Here is a 23,120-nt window from a genome sequence, read left to right as displayed (position 1 = left end):
AGATCGCGCCACTGCACTCCTGGGCGATAGAGACTCCGTCTCATAAATAAATAAATAAATAAATAAATAAAGGAGTCAGTTTGTAGGACACGGGCCAGCTTTGCCCTGGCACACAGCAGGTATGCAGCAGCAGTATGAGTGCCAGCTCAGAACACCCAGCCCCAGCACACAGGGACCAGGCCTGGCTCTCACACCCCAGAGGGTGCTCAAGTGATCTAGTGTGAACTGGCAGCAGCCGCCCTATCCCCAAAGAAAGGGGGCTGCTGAGATAACTCTACAGGGAAAGGGGGCACAACTTCTGTAGAAAAGGCCTTCGCTGTTTTCAGACGTGTTTCATGACATCTGCAGGGCCGGTGGGGAGCCCAGGCAACGGGGCGAGCAGATGTGGGGCCTTCCTCCACAACCAGCAAGTACTCCAGGGTTCTTTTTCTTTTCGAGACAGAGTCTCACTCTGTCACCCAGGCTGGAGTGCAGTGGAGCGATCTCGGCTCAATGCAAGCTCCGCCTCCGGGGTTCACGCCATTCTTCTGCCTCAGTCTCCGAGTAGCTGGGACTGCAGGCGCCCACTACCACGCCCGGCTAATTTTTTTGTATTTTTAGTAGAGACAGGGTTTCACCATGTTAGCCAGGATGGTCTTGATCTCCTGACCTTGTCATCTGCCCACCTCGGCCTCCCAAAGTGCTGGGATTATAGGCGTGAGCCACCGCGCCTGGCTCTTTTCTTTCTCTATTCTAAGAACCCTCTGGCATTCTGCAGGGTGCCTGTGAGAAGGTGCTGGGCAGCGCGGCGCATCTGTGAAACAAGAGGCCAGAGCACACCCTCTGCTTGCTCAGAAGGAGCAATCAGCCACGAGAAACAAGTGAACGACGCTCAAAGCCGTGTCACATAAAAACACAGTGATCCACACGAGGATGCAGCCGAGGAGGCCCGAGCGCTGCCTGGGGAAGATGTGTCCCGCAGACCCCGGCCACACCACCCTGTTGTCCACTCCTGGGACACGCTGGTCACCACCTGGCAAGAGCTGAGAAATGCACATGACACGCCAGCCATGCTCGCGACTCCAGGAGGCGTGGATGGTGTGGACAGCCCTAAAGTGAGGTCCTTTCAGTTTCTGTGACAGCCAATGAGGTTCCTTTTTTGAGATGGAGTCTCGCTCTGCTGCCCCAGGCTAGAGTGCAGTTGCGTCATCTTGGCTCACTGCAACCTCTGCCTCCTGGGTTCAAGTGATTCTCGTGCCTCAGCCTCGCAAGTAGCTGGAATTACAGACATGTGCCACCATGCCCCGCTAATTTTTGTATTTTTGGTAGAGACGGGGTTTTACAATGTTGGCCAGGCTGGTCTTGAACTCCTGACCTCAAGTGATCCACCCACCTCAGCCACCCAAAGCACTGAGATGATAGGCCTGAGCCACTGTGCCCAGCCCCACTGATGTTTAATTTAACTTCTGAAGCTGCCAATACATCTACATGATTCAAAGGTAAACAGAGACAGACCTACACCTTCAAGAGGTTCTGGGAAGGTGGCCGCTTCCACCCCTGCTCTGGACTGCCTGAGCCCGAACCCCATCTCCTACCCATAAGCATTTCTGTTGGTTGTGTTGGTGTTTGCCCATTGGCTGATGGTGTGAGTGTGCGTGTGTGCAAAGGTACTGTCCCATCTTGCCTGCATTTTCACAGAGGCACATCCCACACACCCAGCTCCATACCTGGCTTTTGCAGCTCATGGGCGGTCTCTCCTAGCGGCAATGACGCCCAGATGCCAGGTCGCGAGGGGCTGGGCTCTGTCCAGTCTGATCCACTGCAAACCTCACTGTGATACAAGTGTGGCACTTGCACCCCTCCCCTGGCTCCTCCCCCACCGAGCACCACATCCCAATGCTCCTGCCCAGCATGAGTGACCCCGTGGCCTCTGCTGTCCCCTCCCGGTTTGGTCGGCCCCACTCTGGTCCCCTCCTATTACTGGTGCCCAGGGCATGAGCACCCTCTCGTTTTATCAGATTCTGCAGGCTCCTAACTGATGCCACCACTAGGAACAATTCCAGCACCAGCCTGTCCCACTCATCCTGCTGTGGGATGACTCAAAGTTGGAAAATTCTTTTTATTCTGTTGCCAAGGCTGGAGCGCAGTGGTGTGATCATAGTTAACTGCAGCCTTGACCTCCCGGGCTCAAGCTATGCTCCTGCCTCAGACTCCCAAGTAGCTGGGACAACAGGCACATGCCACCACACCTGGCTAATGTTTTTGATTTTTAGTAGAGAGGGGGTCTTACTATGTTGCCTAGGCTGGTCTCAACTTCTCAGGCTCACGTGATCCTCTGCCCTGGCCCCCACAATGCTGGGATCACACATGGGAGCCACCACACCCAGCCTGATGCTGGGATCACAGGTGGGAGCCACTGTACCCAGCCTGGAAAATTCTTTATGGTGCCTTTGACCCATTCCTCCTAACGTCCCCCCCAGCCTCTCCACTGCACCATGGGCCACAATTGTGTTTGAAGGTGGCTATGACATGTCCACCAGTTTCTTCAAAGCAAAGCACCCCCAGGCCTCTCAGCCCTGCAAGACTTCATAGTACCACCTGCTGTATGGTAAAGTGTCACCTACAGACTACACACTCCTCGTGTCAGAGTCGAATTAACAAGCAGATGGAATAAAATGCTTCTAAATCAAGGAGGAAACCACGCCGTCTGTCTTACTGGTCTTAAGAGGTTACTAAGCTTTTTAGCAAATTTCTCTTTTTTTTTTTTTTTTTGAGACGGAGTCTACTCTGTCGCCCAGGCTGGAGTGCAGTGGCCGGATCTCAGCTCACTGCAAGCTCCACCTCCCGGGTTTACGCCATTCTCCTGCCTCAGCCTCCCGAGTAGCTGGGACTACAGGCGCCCGCCACCTCGCCCGGCTAGTTTTTTGTATTTTTTTTAGTAGAGACGGGGTTTCACCGTGTTAGCCAGGATGGTCTCGATCTCCTGACCTCGTGATCCGCCCGTCTCGGCCTCCCAAAGTGCTGGGATTACAGGCTTGAGCCACCGCGCCCGGCCTGCAAATTTCTCATCAATGATGGAAGGCAAGAGTATGTAACCCACGACAAGCTACAGAAGTACGTATCAGCCGGGCACGATGGTGCACACCTGGAGCCCCCCACTGCAGGAGGATGAGATGGCACTTGAGCCCAGGAGTTCAAAACCAGCCTGGGCAACATGGCGAGACCTTATCTCTACAAAAAAAAAAAAAAAAAAAAAGCCAGGCCTGGTGGTGCATGCCTGTACTCCCAGCAATTCAAGAGGCTGAAGCAGGAGGATCACCTGAGCCTGGGATTTCAAGGCTGCAGTGTGCCACGATCACGCCACTGCACTTCAGCCTAGGTGACAGGGCAAGACCCTGTCTCTTTAAAAAAAAAAAAAAAAAAAAAAGCTACATCAGACATTAAAAGGCTGAGCAGCACATCCTGCGTTTGTTTTTGGGATAAAGTATGTCAGCCTTGGGCAGATGCATGTGGACGCCTCGCCATGGACAAGGCTGAACCCTGTGCCCCAGCTGGAAGGGACAGGGCCAGGCCCATGATGGCAGAGATCCTGCCGGCTCCCAGGGCTTATGGAGGCACCACTGCAGCCAATATGCCAGAAGATAGCCTCTTGGCATTTTTTTTTTGAGACAGGGTCTGGCTCAGTCACCTAGGCTGCAGTGCTATGGCACAATCTCAACTCACTGCAACCTCTGCCTCTTTCAAGCGATTCTCCCACCTCAGCCTCCTGAGTAGCTGGGATTACAGGTATCCACCACCACGCCTGGCTTTTTTTTTTTTTTTTTTTGGGAGAGACAGAGTTTTGCCATGTTGCCCATGCTGGCCTCAAACTCCTGAGCTCAAGCAATCTTCCTGCACTGGCCTCCCAAAGGGCTGGGATTACAGGCATAAGCCACCATGCCTGGCCATTTCTTTATTTTTATTTTTATTGTTTTTTAGACAGAGTTTCACTCTTGTTGCCCAGGCTGGAGTGCAGTGGCGTGATCTCGACTCACTGCAACCTACACCTCCTGGGTTTAAGTGATTCTTCTGCCTCAGCCTCCCGAGCAGCTGGGATTACAGGCACATGCTACCATGTCCAACTAATTTTTGTATTTTTAGTAGAGACGGGGTTTCACCGTGTTGGCCAAGCTGGTCTCAAACTCCTGACCTCAGGTGATCCGCCCACCTCGGCTTCCCAAAGTGCTGGGATTACAGGTGTAAGCCAATGCACCCAGCCAATTTTTTTTTTCAGTGGCGGAGTCTTATTCTGTTGCGAGGCTGGAATGCAGTGGCGCGATCTCGGCTCACTGCAACCTCTGCCTCCCAGGTTTAAGCGATTCTCCCACCTCCACCTGAGTAACTGGGACCACAGTCGTGCACCGCCACACGGCCAGCTAATATTTGTATTTTTTAGTAGAGAGGGGGTTTCGCCATGTTGGTCAGGCTGGTCTCAAATTCCTGGCCTCAAGTGATCCACCTGCCTTGGCCTCCCAAAGTGCTGGGATTACAGGCATGAGTCACTGCATCCAGGCTTTCTTCTTTTAAACTTTCATTACGTATTCATGTACTTCTTGTTTCCCCCAGGTTTATGAAGGTATAACTGACATTTAAATGTAGGCAATCGTAGCGCACACCGTGATGTTTCTATATGTGCCTACACTTGTGTGCTTTATTTCTTCACAGCAGGCTGAGACGTGTAAGCTCAGAAGCAAAACTTTTACACATCTAAATCTTTAAGAAGTAACCCAAACAAGGAAATCTGTAGTGTTTAGAGCCCGCCTGCTTTGTGTACCTGGTGAAGCCTCACTGACACTGTTACCTCTTGCTAAATTGCAGCCCTGCAGTGGGAAGGCCTCAGCCACTGCTGCCTGCCGGTCAGTGTGAGCAGACACGAGGCACCTCTCCCCAGTCGCTGCAGGCCCACCTTCCCTCCCAGACGAGGTCGTGCAATCCCACAGGCGATCATCAACTCTTCTCTGGGGGCCACCTTGATCCCGGGGATGGGGTTGGAACTGGCTGTGTGTACCTCTTCCCAACTCCATATTCTGGGATGTTCTATTGGGGTTTCAGGGCAGCCAGGGTGGAGGCACAGACACCTCAGAACGAGGCAAGTCCACCCGAGACACGGCCCCCAGCGCAGCACTGCCCAGGACTGCCACGAAGGGCAGCAAGCCCCAAGCCACAGATGTTGTTTCCTGGCCTGCAGGTGTCTGAAGAAACGCAAGGCCACACCCAACGCAGCCACTGCTGGCCTCTGGCTGAGGAAGCCCTGAGAGTGGCTCGCAGGCCCCACGCTCCCTGGCCGGACCCAATAACAGAGTCTGTGCCCCCAACCCCAGCATGGCCAGCTGAATCCTTTCCTGTCTCACGAACACACACATAAGGCAAGCGGGGCTCCCGACACAGTCTGAATCTCCAGTTCCCAGAACACTGTCTCCCGTCCCATGCACTGTGCTGGATTTAAGAGACTCACTGAATGAAGACAGGCACTGCGTGCTCCTAAGGGTGCAGCCTCTTAACTCTGCTGCATGTGGCGCTTACGCTCGAGCCCAGCACGCGGCTGTGCTCCTTACCCCCCTCGTAGTAGTGCTGTGTGGACTCCTCGAATGACCGGTCGTAGCTCTGCTCCGTGTAGGATGACTGCTGGTAGGCATAATCGCCGTGGCCTGTGTGAAGCGGAGACGGCGACAGTCAGCAGAAGCTGCGCACTGCACAGGTCCCGGAAGAGGCAACTGAGACCCAGGCTGGGGAGATGCTGTTGGGCCAGGGAGGTACCCAGGGCCAGCAGGACCCGTGTCCCCCCAGACCATGCCCCAACCTCCTGAGCCTCGGCCTCCTCACTAAAACACAGACATGAATGCCTCCTTCTCGGGGCGACTGTGAAGCTACCTGGGGATTTATGCAGAGGATCAGCGCTCTCAGTGCCCACCACACGGCCACGCTAGTGACCCGACCGCCCTCTCCTCCCCGCTGCTAGCTCCTGGGAGGACGCAGACAGGGGTGTCCAACCCTCACCGAGGCCTTCGTTGCAAGGTGGCTTGCCCTGCTGCCACCTGCCCACCTGCCTGCGCACCTGCCCCTTGCTGGCTGAGGCCAGCTCCCTGCCTGGATGCCTCCCAGGGATCAACCCAGCCTTTAAGACCACTTTATTTTATTGTTATTTTCACTTTAGAGACAGGGTCTTGCTCTGTCACCAAGGCCGGCGTGCAGTGGCGCAATCATGGCTCAATGCAGCTTCTGCCTCCTGGGCCGAAGCGATCCCCCTGCCTCAGCCTCCCAAAGTGCCAGAATGACAGGTGTGAACCACTGTGCTCACCAAGCCACTTTCAGCATCCCCTCCACAAGCCCTGGGCTATGGAAAGGCTGAAAGGCGACGAAGGTAAAATGCAGAGATGAGAAGGGGCAGGAGGGGGTGCTGCAGGTGGAGCCGTCACCTTCAGGGCATTCTCTGGGAAGCCGGGAGGCTTCTTCTTGAACATTTCCTCCTATCTACGGCTGGGGGCTGCAACTCTCCGCCTCCAACTCCCACATCCTTTCAGGAAGAGGAGGCGAGGCCGCGTGGAGGCGAGTGCAGTGGTGTGTGCCTCAGCTTCTCTCTGCAGAGGCCAGGCACCCCGCCAGTCCAGCTCACCCCGTCCCCTGCCTCACTCCTGCAGGGCATCTGGCCGCTCTGCCTGTAGCCCAAGCCTGAGCTGGAACGACTGGGGACGCACTGCAGTGGCCACACCCTCCTTGCCCTCCTCGCCCCTGCAGCTGCTTTGCTGTCCTGGGCGGGGTCAGGCTGCCGCCAGTGCTCACCGTCGGGGTAGTACTGCTGGCCCATGGGCTCTGCGGCGCCCTGGCTGTGGCTGTACTGCTCGCCATAGTACTCCTCCTGGCCCAGGTACTGCTGGGAAGAGCCTGCAGGGGAACCACATTCAGCACCAGTGCGGGCCGCACCCTCCTCCCTTGGAGGACCTCCTCGCTCGCTGGGGAAGCCAAGGCCTCGCTAAGCGGCCTCACCCACCCCAGGAGAACACCCCACGCTGTCACCGTATCCAACTTATTTTTTGTATTTTTAGTAGAGACAAGGTTTCACCATGTGGCCAGGTTGGTCTCGAACACCTGGCCTCAGGTGATCTGCCCACCTCGGCCTCTCAAAGTGCTGGGACTACAGGCATGAGCCCGGCCTGTGACACTCTTAATGACAACTGCCGCCCCTGCCCCCAACCCTGACTCCTCGGGGACAGCAGACCCTCCGCGGGCCACACCCCAGCCCGCACCCCCAGTGTCCACACCAAGGCCCCAAGCCTCACTCCCCCAGGCTCCCCACAGACAAGCACACAGCCTGGCACTTCACCACCCGGGGCGGTCAGCCGTGCCCGAGACCTGGCCTGGCCGGGCGTTACCTTGCTGGGAGGGCCGGTAGGGCGCCATAGGCCGCTGCCCCATCATGCTGCTCCCCTGGCTGCCCTGCCCCATCATGGCGATGGACGACTGGCCCTGGTAGTGCTGGCTGCCGCCCTGAGCCGAGCTGTAGTGCGACGTGGCCGCCTGCTGCTGCATCATGGAGACTGCACGACAGGACAGAGGCCCCACATCACCCCGGGAAGCCTCCCTCCCTCCCTCCCACACCCAACTACCTCCTGCGCCCAGGCAGGTTCCTCGTTATTTTCCTGTGCTCCGCACGAGAACGCCACCCTCCCCTGAAAGGCCTGCACTGACGCCCTGCATGCTCAGACCCGCTGCTTACACCGACTATTTGAAAATGTGCCGACGTGCAGAAAACAGGGAGAGCCCCTGGGCAGGAAGATCCAGTGGCTTCCACAGCCAACCACCACCTTTCCACCTCTCCTCGGACACACAGCTCCCGTGACAACCCCACTTGCGCCGTGGCTCGAGTCCTGTTCTCCCCAGTCCCTTGAGCTGGCCTCAGGGGTCACACTGTCCCCTCCCTAGTCCTGTTCTCCCTGGTCCCTTGAGCTGGCCTCAGGGGTCATACTGTCCCCTCCCTAGTCCTGTTCTCCCTGGTCCCTTGAGCTGGCCTCAGGGGTCACACTGTCCCCTCCCTAGTCCTGTTCTCCCTGGTCCCTTGAGCTGGCCTCAGGGATCACACTGTCCCCTCATTAGCACCTGTGCAACCTCGCGGCCCTTCACGCTGGCCTGTCGTACACGTCCCCTGCTCAGAAGCCCCTAGCGAAGCGCCATCCAACAGAAATGACACGAGCCACACTTTTTAAAGTTTCTAGTAACCACATCAAAAAAGTAAAAACAAACAGGTGAAATCCATTTTAATCGTGCATTTTATTTGAGTCAGTATGTCCAAGACAAACGCTTAATACTCAGTTATTGTGAGAAAATCCTAAGGAGGTCCTCGGCACCCTTTTTTGGCAGTAAGCCTCTGAAGTCCATGTGTCTCCAACACTCAAGAAACTCAACCAGGACCGACGCCCACGAAACGCGACCGGGGCCGATGCTCATGGAACGTGATGGGGACCTGCTGCTTCTCAACTGCCCAACACCACACGTGGCCACCATGGCGGATGGCCCCATTCTCGGGCTCCTGCTGCCCTGCAGAAAGGCTGGGGCCTCTGGCCCAGCGCTTCTGGCCCCTTGTCTTCTCCACTGAGGTGCCTCTAGCCAGGCTGTTCCCTCCCTGGGGAACAACTCTACCCCCACCTCTGAGAGCCCAGTGCTCTGTCCAGACCCAAGGCCAGTGGCCCCCGCTCCCTGAAGCATTCCCTGAGACTCCATGGGAAACACTCCAACCCTTCGCAAAGCTGGGGGACAGGAGGGGTTGGCTGTGCACCCACTGGTGCCCATCCCTCCGGAAGCTCTCAGAGGCGGCGGCCAGCCCTGATTCACGGGCCCCTCTCCCGCAGCACCCAGCAAGAGGGCAGCTCCCCAGGGACACATATCCAACATGCATGTGTCAAGGGTCTTGGAGGCAGGCCCAGGCCCCCCGGGGTTGCAGAGGCAGAGGAGGTACCTGGGTTGGACTGCATGTTGATGTTGGTCCGAGACACGTAGTTGCCGATGGTGCCTTGCCCCTGCATGGGGACGCCCTGTGAGGCGGGCCCCGCGTGGCTGTAGCCAGGCCCCGAGATGCTCATGGAGGTGGTGGGTAGCGTGTTAGGCGCCGTCTGCTGCATGGACACATGGCTCGGCCCTGGCAGGGGGAGCAGGGAGTGGTGTCAGGCGCTGGGGAGCCAGGTCACCACTTCTGAAGGTGAAGATGCCCCAATTTCCCTTCAAATGATTTTGGGAAGAGATTCTATCAACATCACTATTAATGATTAAGTGACTAAAAAAGAAATAAGTGGCCTGGTGCAGTGGCTCATGCCTGAAATCCCAGCAGTCTGGGAGGCTGAGGTGGGTGGATCACCTGAGGTCAAGAGTTCGAAACCAGCCTGGACAACATGGTGAAACCCCGTCTCTACTGAAAATACAAAAAAATTAGCCAGGTGTGGTGGCAGGTGCCTATAATTCCAGCTACTCAGGAGGCTGAGGCAGGAGAATTGCTTTAACCCAGAAGGCGAAGGTTGCAGAGAGCCAAGATCATGCCCATTGCACTCTAGCCTGGCCGACTAGAGCGAGACTCTGTCTCAAAACAAAAAAAAAAAAAAAAAGAAAGAAAAAAAAGCAGCATACATGCTAGCAATGTACAGCATGCACTGTTTATTTGTTGTTATTTTGTTATTTTCTGAGACAGGGTCCGGCTCTGTCACCCAGGCTGCAGGGCAGTGGCATGAACACGGCTCACTTCAGCCTCACCCTCCCAAGCTCAAGTGACTCCCCCTCCTCAGCCTCCCAAGTATTAAGCAGTTTGGACCACGCGTGGGCACCATCACACCCAGCTAATATTTTTATTTTTTACAGAGACGAGGTTTTGCCATATTGCCCAGGCTGGTCTCAAATTCCTGGCCTCAAGCAATCTGCTGGTTTAGGACTTACAGAGGGTTGGGATTAAAGGTCTGAGCCACCATGCCCGGCCTGTTATATTACTATTAATAGTCTCCAAACGTTACTCATGCTTCTTAATTCAAAGACAGGAGCATTCCATTGTTATTACACAATCCACCTGGAACCTGGCAACTTGCATTTGAAATGAATGGAGTATGACAGTGTCAGAAAGAGCAGGCGATCTGGAGCAAGGGCTCATCCCAGCCACATGGCAAGCTCGCTGCGGCCCTGAGCCTGGGCGATGGCAGCTGACCTGTGGCTACCCCAGGAAGAGTGGGTCCCCATGCCCAGCCCTGTGACGGGTGGGGTGCCCCACCATGGCAGCTGCCTGCCCAAGGGCTGCCTTGGTGGCCTTGTGACCAGGAATGCCCTCCTCCCCCGCCGCACTCACCGTTGCCAATCTGGCCCTGCAGGAGGGAGGAGGGTGGCAGGCCCGTGCTGATGGCGTCACTCAGGCTGCCCTGGGAGTGCAGGCCCTGGCTGGAGCCACTCTGAGTCAGGGCTCCAGGGCCCAGGTTCATGTTCTGCGTGGGCGGCTGCAGGCAACAGGAAGTTTCCAGGGAAAACGGTTAATTCACGGAGAGCGACCTCCACAAGCCAGGCCAGGGATGAGAGGGCGCCTGAGATGTGCTGCCACATGTCATGGCCACCTGGTCCATGTTCGTAATCAACAGCCATTGTCACAGCCAGGTGACCGCAGAGCACCAGGCCCAACAGCCAGGTGACCTCCGAGCACCAGGCCCAGACGGAGACGGCATAGTGAGTGTCTGGGTGAGCGTTCGGAACTCTGCTAGTATCGAGTTCATCCACACATGCCTGGGTTTGAAAAGCTGGACCTCCTTCTCCTGGGACAGCAGGGAACCCCTTCCCCTGTCCAACCCAATGCACCCTGTCCTTCTCAGGCGCAGCTGGCCGGCGCCTCTGTGCTCCCCGTCCACGACCCCTCCAAGCCAAGGGCCTTGGCACAGGCGGGATCCCTCTCCTGTTTCCCGTGCTCCTGCTGCGTGTGCCCCGTCCCCTCACTCCCCCCACCCCATGCCCACCTTGGATCACACCACACGGAAGGGAGTGTGCAGTGACCCTCAGCACTCTCCCAGATCAAGGTCAAACAGCAGCTCTGGAGGTATGCACACACACGCTGTCTACAGCTGGCCAAAAAAAGGAAATTTCCACCAGGACCTGCGGGTGTCTGCAGGGTGAAGAACTGCAATGTGACAGGTCAATGGAGGTGGGTTTAACATTTTTACTCACGAAATGCATCCTGGCATTTACATCATCGCTTGCCGAGGACTAAGGGTCGCTAGGAGATACGGCACTCCCGGTGACAATTTAATTTTGGAAAAATGCATTTTTAAAAAATCAAACAAAATAAAATATTTGAACTATCATTGGGAGAATTTACTGTGCTGGGCACGTTTTCTTTTAAGTTCTGTTTTCACCCACAGCAGCGCATGTGCATGGTTCACAACTGCTCAAAGCATCCGGAGAGGTTCCAGGGAGACGCAGGGGCCCCCATCCCATCTCTCCCCACCCCCGACCCGAGAGCTGCGGCTGTTCCTACAGTGGTTCTTCCGGGACTTCCCTCCCTTCAATACATACAGAGGCTGAACCACAGTTCCGACCCGGCCACCTCAGACGCCGTCGTTACCCCCAGTCTGTCAGGAAGGGTTGGTCACCACCGCCCACACTCCCATTTCTGGTGACTCTAGTGGTATTTTTGGTTTCTCTGAGTCATCTCTGTTACCTGAGGTGACATGCCCACAACTCCCGATTTTAGGCAGTGTCGGGGTCCTTGCTGGGTAAAGGGGACCACCCCAGCGGGTACTCACGGCAGGAAGCAGGGACTGCATGTTCTGGTTGGAGTCTGCGATCGTGGCCAGGTACACCAGGTTCCGGTGCAGGATTTGCTGGTACCTGCAAGAGACGGGCATGCGTGAGGCAGGAGGACGGGACCACGGAGTCCCCAGGTGGATCCAAGGCAGAAGTAAAGTGTGAACACCACAGTCTGACAACCAACCAAACCTCATGAGGACACGGACTCCAGACGACACCCAGGGACAGGCCAGCTGGTTGCCCAGCTGGACACAGGCAGGTGGCGGGGTGCTGGGGTCTAGGTGGGGACGGCAGGGCAGCCTCTACCCCAAACCCTGAGCAGGCTCCCATCCCACACCAAAACCTCTGGAAAGACTCTAAGGCAGCAGCTAACGGGGAGCTGGCACTGGTCTGCTCAGAGAATGGAAATGGGGGAGGCCACGAGGAGGCAGGGGCCTGAAGGTGACAGAGGGACAGAGCCCTTGTCCAGCTGAACCAGGCAGTGGGCAGACTCCATAGAGTCAGCGACCCTGAGAAAGCCCTGGAAAGAAATGGGGAAGCACAGTTCTGCCAGGGAAGGCCCCTCGTACACCTCACACCAGTGGGGCCCCAGTCCCCTCACCCCACTCACACCCAGGGGTGTCTGAGGCCATTCACCTACTTCCCGCCTCCAGGTCAGCCTGATGGCCACTCGGACAGCCGCTTGGAGGGTGGCAGACTGGCCATACACCCCTCCTCTGTGTCAGGCCCTAGGGTCACAGGAGGTCCCACCTGGAGGAGGTGCTGTCTCCCGGCCGTAGAGCTGCCCACAGAGGCTGGCCCGGGCCTCCCCACACTGCTCTTTCCTCCCGCCTCCCTCGGAACTACCCCAGTTCTGGCAGCAACGCTTCGCAGCTGTGCTGGGGACTCTCGGGACGTATCTGACCTCCGCACCGGGGGGCTCTGGGGACGTATCTGACCTCCGCACCGGGGGGCTCTGGGGACGTATCTGACCTCCATGCTGGGGACTCTCGGGACGTACTGACCTCCATGCTGGGGACTCTCAGGACGTATCTGACCTCCGCACCGGGGGGCTCTGGGGACGTATCTGACCTCCGTGCTGGGGGACTCTCGGGATGTATCTGACCTCCATGCTGGGGACTCTCGGGACGTATCTGGCCTCCGTGCTGGGGGACTCTCGGGACATATCTGGCCTCCATGCTGGGGACTCTCGGGACGTATCTGGCCTCCATGCTGGGGGGCTCTCGGGACGTATCTGGCCTCCGTGCTGGGGACTCTCGGGACTTATCTGGCCTCCGCACTGGGGGGCTCTGGGGACTTATCTGGCCTCCGTGCTGGGGACTCTCGGGACGTATCTGACCTCCGTGCTGGGGACTCTCGGGACTTATCTGGCCTCCGCACTGGGGGGCTCTGGGGACTTATCTGGCCTCCGTGCTGGGGACTCTCGGGACGTATCTGACCTCCATGCTGGGGACTCTCGGGACGTATCTGGCCTCCGCACTGGGGGACTCTCGGGACTTATCTGGCCTCCGCACTGGGGGGCTCTCGGGACATATCTGGCCTCCGTGCTGGGGACTCTCGGGACTTATCTGGCCTCCATGCTGGGGACTCTCGGGACGTATCTGACCTCCGCACTGGGGGGCTCTCGGGACATATCTGGCCTCCGCATTGGGGGGCTCTCGGGACATATCTGACCTGCGCACTGGGGGGCTCTCGGGACATATCTGGCCTCCATGCTTAGAGTCTGCATGACCCCCAGAGTGTTCCGCGGACGGCGGGCGGCACTCACTGCGTGCACTCGGCTGTCTTGCCCTTGCTCTGGTACTCCAGGATGCACTGGATCAGGTGGTGGTTCTCGTCCAGCATCTGCGGAGAGAGCGTGAGCGGGCGCTGCCGACGCGGGGCTGCCGCTGGCCCTCGGGATGAACCGCCACCGCTACGCATCTAGTTTTCATATAGGTTGAGTGGCCCTTACGTGAAACGTGTCACATTTCAGATTTTTCCAGATTTGGAGGTATCTGTTTTAGACCCACCGGTTTGGCATCCCAAATCCGAAAACTTGAAATGCTCCGATGAGCGTTTCCTTTGAGCCTCATATTGGCGCTCAAAAAGTTCTAGATTTTGGAGCACTTCAAATTTCCAGATCTGGGATGCTACGCCCATTCTGTACATGAAGCTGTCGTTCCATGCATGGCCTCAGCCACCACAGACCAAACACTCACACATCCCTGTGCTAAGGACTTCGCCAGTAAGCGGCAGGGCCATCTCAGCCCACAGATGAAAACATGGAGGCCCCGTGCCTCCAGCAGCCCCCACCCTGAAGGACCCTCCAGCTTCCAGGGCCCTTGACTGCAGAGCATCTGTGCAGCAAGGGTCAGCCAAGTCGACAGCAAGGATGTCAGGACCCCGTGGGCACCCCACAAGAGGCCCTGGAGCCCCCAGCTGGAGGGGACAGCCTCAAATCACAACCACACAGGGTGGGACACAGGTAGCTGCCCCCCTCAGGATCAGGATCAGCAGGGGTCCAGGGCACTCCTAGGTGGGGGGCATCAAGACTTCCTGCAGGGGCTGCCACCAACCGCGGTGGGGAAGGGAAGGAAAGGGTCTGGAAGGGGCAGGGACAGCACTACGGGTAGAAGAAACCACACACAACACAGGCCGGTGTGGGGGCAGGAAAGGTGGGTGAGACTGCGGAACCGGGCATGACCTGGACCTGGGGCTGGCGACCCGCAGCCCTCACCCCTGGAGTGCTGAAACGCAGCAGAACAGCAGGACGGGCCCACAGGCCACACAGGGAAGGCCAGTCCCGTCTTGAACCTTCTGTATCTTACACATAAAGTGTGTGTGCACAGACAGGGTCATGACTCCAAACCCAGATTAAACCAGTCTCAAGTGACTCAGGTGAACGGCCAGATGTGGGCCTCCCAGAGCTGGGCCGGGGTCTCTGTGCAGGCACCACGTGCTCCTAGAACTGGCAAAATGGAGGCTTCTGGTTCAGGGACAGCCAGGCACACACTCTGCCAAGCACGCTCCACATTCAAGATGGGCACTGCCAGGAACCTGTCAGATGCAGGGGCTCAGCCTGTCTGTGACCTGGTGACCCGTGTGCCTGGCCGCACCTGAGCAGCAAGGGGCTGGGCCCACAGATTCCCCAGGTTTCCTTCCCAAAGGGCCTCCCGAACGTGCTCGTGTGGCCCCAGGGGGTTCTGGAGCACTCCCAAATCAAGCGGCCCAAGGCCTTGTGTCCACACACCTGCACGTGCTCAGGATGTGCTGAGTCTGGTGGTTGGGAGGAGTGGGGAGGGGTGGGTGGCAGCAGAGGAACAGGGACTGGGGCCAGGTGGCATCCTGCACACACCACACAGGATGCCCACGGGCCATGGGGAGCAGGCACAAAAGAGCCGGCTCTTCCAAGGTGTCCACCTGGGGGCAGCACTGGGTGGCCCATGGAGACCCAACAGGAGGTGAAAGAGGAGAGAGGGGGCGTGGGAGGAGACTGAAAAGAGGGGACACCCGCCCTGTGACCAGCCGCCTCCACCTGCAGGGAAGCACAGGACTGAGCCCACCACACCTGCTGCTTTCCATAAAAAGGCCTTTGCTCAGAGGCTAGCACGCAAGGAAGAAGCCGTGCCTTTTCGCTCCACCACAGCGTGCTGGGTCATCTCAGCCCTGTGAGGCTGCTCCCAGCAGGAGCTCAACAGGCCCTGGAGCAGGGGACCCCTAGGGCAAGGGGAGGAGGAGCTCACCTGCCTGCCTGGGGACCTGGGGCCACCCAGCTGTGCCTCCACCCTGCCACGTGGCCCCTTTAACTGCAGTCTGACCTTGGGGCCCAAACCCATCCACAGGCAGAGGGAGTCCAGGGCGGAGAGAGCCCAGCCAGGCCACCTAGCAGAGCAGAGCCCGGGCCCACAGCCCCAGCTAAGTGACTGCCCTCGACTCAGCTTCCTCCTCCGCCCGTCTCCACAACTTCAGAGTTGGTTTATCCTGCTCTATTTTTTCTTTAAGTTATACCTTCCCCCTTTCCACTCTTTATCACTTTTCTCCCTGCTGGGGACAAGGTGGCCTGCACTCAGCTGAGCCCAATGGGGCCGAGGAGCCGTCCTGAGACAGGGGCGCCGCCAGGGGGCGCTGCGGGTCAGGCTAACCTGTGGGCAGATGAGGGTGAGTTCACCTGCCAGGCACTGGCATTCCAGATGGCTCTGCCTCCAGATGAACTGAAGGAAGGGGACAACTATGGGCTTTCTTGCTTTCCCTTTAAGTGCTTCCCCTTCTCGACTCCTAACCCCCAGGCAGAGATTGTCTCCAGAGACACGAACTAGACACGGCCGGCGTTTCAGCATCACTCCCAGCACGGGGCCGGGATGGGCCGGGGGGGCACAAGCCGCCGACTTCATTAAGCAGAGCCCCGCGGTTGTGCACTGGCCAGGGCAGTGCCGCGGAGTTTATGCACGCACAACAAAACACAGTACTGGTGTGCGTTTTTAAAAAACTGGATACAGAGAACTTTCTCACATATGTTACACACATACCTATTTCTAAAAGGGCAGGACAGGTGGAACAAAAGGTGGCAGACTGGACGCCCCAAGCCCCACGCCCCGGCCGGCAACTGAGGATGGAACAGGTATGGCCTTCTACGGACAGAAAGGGGAGGGCACAAGACGGCAGCCACAGGAGTTTGAAGCTGAAGAGCACATGGATGAGTGATAACCAGATCAGTGCCCCCAGGGCGCCTGGCCTGAGCCACACTGTGCTGCGAAGCCCCACAAGGCTCAGGAATGTTAAGATTCCGGCACCTTTCAGGGTCGTCCAGGATCTGCTGGTAGGAGATGGGACTGGATGAGGGGGGCGTCTCCAGGAAAGTGACCAGCCTGGAGGAAAGACACCGGGCACTGAAGGGAATGTGCACCTCAGAGCGAACCACAGACCGACCACACGCCTGCCTGAGCACAGCAGGCGGCGCTCCGGCCTCCAATCCCCAGAAGCCACAACAGTGCCATTTGAAAGACAAAGGCTAAAACCAGCCACAGAGGCCAAAATCCAGAGACGAAGGTTATGCAAGACGGAAACTTTTTTCTATTGCTTTTCTTCTGAGACAGGGTCTCGCTCTGTCACCCAGGCTGGAATACAGTGGTGTGATCTTGGCTCCCTGCAACCTCCACCTCCCAGGCTCAAGTGATCCTCCTACCTCAGCCTCCCGAGTAGCTGGGAATACAGGTGTGTGCCACCATGCCTGGCTAAATGCTTTTTTTTTTTTTTTTTTTTGGGGTAGAGACAGGGTCTCCCTGTGTTGCCTCAGGCTGGTCTCGAACTCCTAGGTTCAAGTGATCCACCCGCCTTGGCCTCCCCAAGTGCATGAACCATTGTGCCCGGCCTGAAATTTTTTTTAAAAAATCCAACAAAACCTATTATTAATATCCTCACGAAGACAGCTGGTGCAGTGATGCAGGTTACTGGAGCCTCACAAAAGATGATGCTGGTTAGAAACAACAGAGGGCAGAGCTCTGGAGGTGAAAACCTGTTAGCCATAACACAGCTCAACAGAGGAGCAGAATATGAAGTTGAAGAAGAGTCCCGAAAAGCAGGACGGATCGACCGAGGAGAAAACAGAAAGATTGCGAAGAGAGGAGTGGACCAGCGCGGCCCTCCAGGAGCCCCAGAGATAGGAGCAGCGAGGAAATCACCCCCCAATCCTTCAATCAGAGCTGAAGGACGCATTTCCCCATCGGAAGGGCTCTCAGGTGACCAGTCTGCCAAAAAAGACCAGGGACAAAGAAAGATCCTAAACATGACAGGAGAGAAAAACCAGGTTCCACGTGAAGGACAGTGAATTCTGAGGGCATGGAGCCTCCTATGTGGGCCCACAGGGGGTGACAATCCCAAGGAGACTTCCGGAGGAGCTGTGCTCCATACACCCCCTGAGGGGTCATGACCTCGGGGGGGGGCTGATGGCCTGGCCTGAGGGAGGCTCTGAGGGAGAGATGAACTCACCACGGAGGCTTCCAGAAGGGCTATGGTCTGATCCTGAGGGAGGCTTCTGCACAGAAATCGTCAGCCGAGACCCCAACCAGGAATGAAGGGAGAACAGACGCACTTTCAGACCCGCAAGTTAGGAAAACGTACCCTGTACCCAAACCAAGGGCACTCGATGACTGGCTGGCATTCTTCGAAAACTGCCAGTCATCAAAGATAAGGAAGATGGACGAGTGGTTCTCAACCAGGAGATACTCAACAGACATGGTCCCGGGGTCCTTCCAATAATCCTTAAGGATGTTCTACAAAGGCCATTACCAGGACAACAGGGAAGTCAGAGTGAGTCGGAGCAGACGGCCGCGCTGCTGCCACATCAGCTCCCCCATTTCAATCTTTGTACAGTATCATGTCCATGTTGGCAGCAAAGTCACGCTCAAGTATTTGGGAGTAAAGGGGCACCAAGTCTACAACTCATTCTCAAATTGTCAGGGCAAAAGTAACGTGTCCACAGGACAGAAGAGGGAGGGGACAGCAAATGAGGGGGCGTTAACATGCGGGCAGTCAGATGAGGGGAGTACGGGAATTCTGTTTAAAGGGGCACATCCCAAACACCTGTTCTCAGGAGGCCATAAAATGATGCGCCTCCCTCCCAAAACCAAGGGAGCAAATCCCAGGAGAAGATCCAAGACCCAACCCAAGAGAAGCTAAAGGAATTTGGCCAACGGTGGGAGGCCCACGGAGAGCAGCCCCGAGACTGAAACCCAGAATACCTGAGCGAAGGAGGAGATACACTAGTGACAAGTGATCAAAAAGGAAAACAATCAACAACTCCAGGGAAAACAAAAGCCAGGTAGGAAAAGCAGTCACACGATCCTGCGTGGTTCAGCAGTGAGCAAGGTGTCTGTCATCACCCGTCAACAGCAGAGGCAGATCCAACCCCAGAGAAAGCCACTCTGACGGGTATGAGTGGGAAGCGCAGGTGTGCAGCAGGGAGGGCAGACCTTACCTGGTGACCTGTTCTCCCCGGTCACCAGCCCTAAACCCGTTCCAAAGTGGCCACTTGGTTTGGCCTTGAGAAGGGCAAGAGGGTGCTTCTGGGAGGCAGGAGGCATTACTCCTCAGGTTACTCACACCCTGGTCCGGTCTGGCTGTGTCCCCACCCAAATCTCATCTTGAACTGTAGTTCCCACGAGCCCCACGTGTCGTGGGAGGAACCCGGTGGGAAGCAATTGGATGGATGGGAGCCGCTTCCCCCATGCAGTTCTCGTGATGGTGAGTGAGTTCGCACGAGATCTGTTGGTTTTACAAGCGCCTGGCATTTCCCCTGCTTGCATTTCTCCTTCCTGCCGCCTTGTGAAGAAGGTGCCTTGCTTCCCCTTCTGCCATGATTGTAAGTTTCCTGAGGCCTCCCCAGCCCGGCGGAACTGTGAGTTAATTAAGCCTCTTTCCTTCATAAATTAGCCAGTCTCAGGTTTTCTTCATAGCCGTGTGAGAGAACAGCGAACATACACGCCCATGGCACGTCTTGACTCCTCATGTGCCCACGTGGCTTTGGTGAGCACAAAATCCAAGCAAAAGACCCCGACAGGAGAAAAATGCACTGACAGGCAGCTGCGGCCCCCGCTCTGGAGCTTGTCGATCTCTAGTTTCTTACATGTCTGTGTTTATGAAAATCTCTAAAACAAGCATTTACTCACGGTATCATCTGCAAAATGACCTTAAAGAGGCCTGAAGTGAGTCTGGGGTTGCCAGGGCTGGTGATGGGCCCACCTGAGTCTCCTCTACCCGGTTGTACCTCTAACACTAGGCTGAACGAAGAAGCCATTCACGCGGCCCGGAGCGTTCAACATTTTCTGCATTTACCGCTGTCTTCTGCAGACGCTGCTTCGCAGCTTCCTGATGTGCACTTGTGTGTTTTTCTGCATCGTGAGACACAGTTCTCCCCACCCTTTCCAGAGAAGCTGAGTTTCTACAGGTTCAGGGGTAAACCTGTGTCAGAGACGTTGCTGGCAAAGCACTGCAGCTGGTAGCCTGAGGCCTCCTGAGGTGAGGGTGCTGGGGACAGAGATGAGGTGGCAACTCCATCCGGAAGAGCTAGAGGCTGGCATCGGGGGCCGCAGTAAGGAGGGGTGGGGAGACCCCATCTCTGAGCATGCTTCATCAATGTGCCCATCCTAGGCCTGGGTGAGTGGAGGTGACAGTGAGGAGGTGCAGCTCGCTCTGCTTATGGTGGAGTAGGCGTGGGTGGCTGGTCAGGTGGAGACCAACGTGCGTGAGCATCTGCTCAAGGCCATGAGGCAGCGGAGCCCCAGGCTTCTGGGGTTGACCTCCAGCTGGGCTGGAGGCTGGGCAGGAGCACATGGGTGAGGTGGGGGAAGGGCGGCCCGACGGAGGAAACAGGCATGTGCAAAGGCCATGGGGCGTGTCCAGGAACGGAGGCCAGCTCTGGGGAGCTGGAGAAGAGGGGAACGGGGGCTGCTGGGGGACGGGAGTCCTGTGCCCATTGCAGGGGTTACTTTCTCAACTGAAGCCTGTGCTCACTGCAAAGGCTGGCTGGACCAAGATCCCAGCGGCTGCGTACATCCACCACCCAATGCACAACAAACCTCCCTGAGCCGTGTGGTCGAAACATGATTTCTTAATTCCCATGATTCTGGGCCAGCTGGGAGGATCTTCTGCTGGGCTTGGCTGGGCTCGCCGCTGGGGCAGCTGGGAGACCCGGGCCTCCCACTCCCTCTCTGCATTGTCACCCCTGTGGTCTCAGGCTCTGAGGGGCAGCCCCAACGTGTCTCTGTTGGTCAGGCTGGCTGATGCCCAGGGCCAAGCCCAGCACCCACAGGGAGACGAACCCAAGGGGCACAGAAGCTGCGGCCATGGCGATGGACCATGCGGCTGAGCAGAGAAGCCGGATTTGGCAGGCGGGGACTGATGGGGGATACAGGGCGTGTCTTGGAGGGTCCAGGGCACAGCCAGGCACCAAGGATGGGGCCTGGGACTGCTGAAGCCCCACCGTGGGGTCCTGACTGGGTAGGCGAGGGAGTGAGGATGAGAAGTGGGGACGGAGAGCAACTGGGGTCCCAGAGCCCACAGAGAGTAGGTGAAGGGCTGGGGCTGTCAGGCAAAAACCTGGGTGAGGGGCTCTCAGCAGAACCGTCTCTCCCCAGTGACGAACCTGTGTGGGGCCCTGGAAGCCGGACACAGAGGAGGCCTGGGGCTCTGAGGCTCACTGCCCACGCTGGGCAGAAACACCTCCGGTGTCCTCGTGGTTGTCCTTTCTAACTACAAAGACTTTCGGAACCTTTTTAATTTTGTAGGAGGAACCCCTGGCTCCTCCCACCCAGAGGCCAGCTCTGCTTCTTCTGGAAGCATCTCGCACGGAGTCCATGCGCTCCCCTCCCGACTCTGCACACACCTGATAACGTTCCACTCCCGCTGCTCCACTGAGTTCCCTTTCCTCTCAAAAAATCTCGGAAACTGTCCTCTGTCAGCACAGAGACCCCACCTGTCCCTTGAGCCCAGGAGGACGAGGCTGCATGAACTGTGATCACGTCAGTGCGCCTCAGCCTAGGCGAAGGAGCAAGACTCTGTCTTAAAAAAAAAAAAAAAAAAAACCACCTCAATGTTTCCTATGCTCCAGAGAATTCCACAACATGGACACAACGTAGTACTCAGTCTCCTCGGACAGACGTTGACATTGTTCCCTGTCTTCTGCCACTACACTCAGGGCTGCCACGCACTCCCCACGCATGGCGTGGACACAGACACAGGATCAACTCCTAGGAGTCATCAAGGTGTGAGAGGGACCAGCCTGGCAGACCGGAGAGCTGGTTGAGCATCAGCAGGTGGCTGAGCCGGCGATGGCACCTGTGCTAGCACCTGCCACTCCTGTTCTTGGGGCAGACATCGCTGACCCATCAGCTCTCCTTCCCTGAGCCCAGCCTGAGCTGCTCCGTCCTTGCCCCCAAGGTCAGCAAGCCGACACTACAGACTCCACTGATGGAAGCCAATGGGACCCTCTGAACATTCGCCCAACTGTGGAATATGTGTCGGTGTGTGGGCTTCAGAAGAGCCCCCAAATTTACACGTGCAGTCTCCTTGGGGGGAGCTGGCTGCTGCCTCATGGCCCCGCCACTGTGTGTTTGACAAGCGTGTGCAATTTCCAAGACTCTAAGAACATGTGAAGACATGCTTAACACACACAACAGCAGCCGCATCTGCACACGCCTTGGCAGTCCCTTTCAGTCTCATGGTGCTCTGGGGCGTCTCACAGCACAGCACAACCAAATCACTTTGGTCCTGACAGTTCCCAAGCTGAAGATGCGCTTACTGTACTAGCGACATGTGACGTTTGTGTGCATCCCGTCCATGTGCTGACACTGCCTTTTCTTTTCGACACGACCCTGGACTTGCGATGGTTTCCTGCAGTATGGAACGGAGTCCTTACCTCCCTTTCCCAATGCCACGGATAAATTTCGGCCGTTCCTTGCTGGTTGCGTGCCTGATCAAAGGCTAAAGCTGACCAATGACAAGGCTGCCAGGCATTGTCTTACCCATACACACAGGCTAGGAGGGAGGCCACAGCCCTGTCCTCTTGCTAAAGACAAGGAAACTGGGCCACAGAAAGGTGAAGCACACATCACCATCGGCGGGATAAGAATGTGAGCCCAGGAAGTCCGGCCTGCCCCACCCTGCCCTCCTGCAGTTCCATGGCCCCCATCCTCATCCTGGTAACACCAAGGACCTGCCTGCTTCCCACACCTATTTCCAATTTGAGGAGGATATAAATAGGCCACTTCCGTCCCCATTGTGCACAGCAACTGTGGTGGCCGATTAGAATCGGACCAGCATCACAGGAGCCTCCTTCCCGCAATCGTCCACGGCACCTTCTCCCAACCTTTCGGATTCCTCTTGTGATCACAGGCAGGGAGGCAGTGGAGGTGCCTGCCTGGACCAGAGGAGAAGACCTGCACTTCCTCTTCCCAGGCCCCACAGGCCTTACGGGCCATCAGTGCCGGCCCGCTAACTGCCTCAGCACCCAGGGCCTGTTCATTCCTCCATCCACTGTACCACGCCACAGGGCGTGACCCCTGCATCCACTGGGGGTGGGCGTGAGTCCTGCATCCACTGGGGGCGGGCGTGACTCTTCCGCCATCTGCAGCCCGGGGATTCCAGGAAATCTGTCCTCGGACTCCAAGCACACAGAGGCAGGTGCCCAGGCTCCAACCCACTGGCCTGGGGCACAGACCGTGCAAAGGCCAGGAGCCTCAAGGAGAACATCCGAGACCGCTGGCTAGTGAGCGCCACCTGGGCAAGACCTGGGCTGCCTTCAGCTGCTGCCTCCAGACTCCACACCCAGCGACTGGATGGCAGACAGGGACTCTGGAGACCCATCAGCC

The 23,120-nt window shown here is 57.2% G+C and overlaps 1 protein-coding gene across 10 annotated transcripts in view; it reads right to left on the bottom strand.

The window, feature by feature from the left end:
* Positions 1-23,120, bottom strand: part of SS18L1 (SS18L1 subunit of BAF chromatin remodeling complex) — a 39,849-nt gene that overhangs the window by 12,112 nt on the left and 4,617 nt on the right. For 3 of the 10 annotated variants that reach the window (XR_003720207.2, XM_015148655.3, XM_015148654.3), the window contains exons 2-8: positions 13,544-13,620; positions 11,772-11,856; positions 10,334-10,478; positions 8,969-9,148; positions 7,389-7,553; positions 6,799-6,900; positions 5,574-5,666 (exon numbers count right to left, since the gene is read on the bottom strand). Coding sequence is in view for 8 of the 10 variants with exons in the window: in XM_015148655.3 (XP_015004141.2) it covers positions 5,574-5,666; positions 6,799-6,900; positions 7,389-7,553; positions 8,969-9,148; positions 10,334-10,478; positions 11,772-11,856; positions 13,544-13,620 (847 nt within the window). In the remaining 2 variants the exon portion in view is untranslated. Of the gene's footprint in view, positions 1-5,573; positions 5,667-6,798; positions 6,901-7,388; positions 7,554-8,968; positions 9,149-10,333; positions 10,479-10,985; positions 11,857-12,411; positions 12,504-13,543; positions 13,725-23,120 lie in introns of those variants that run through there. The other 7 variants (XR_013400105.1, XM_077952135.1, XM_077952136.1 and 4 more) reach the window with 6 other exon arrangements.

This window comes from Macaca mulatta, chromosome 10 (genome assembly GCF_049350105.2).
Source record: "Macaca mulatta isolate MMU2019108-1 chromosome 10, T2T-MMU8v2.0, whole genome shotgun sequence".
Lineage (NCBI taxonomy): Eukaryota > Metazoa > Chordata > Mammalia > Primates > Cercopithecidae > Macaca > Macaca mulatta.
Note: the sequence above shows the minus strand (reverse complement) of the source record. Positions and strands in the feature narration are given on the sequence as shown.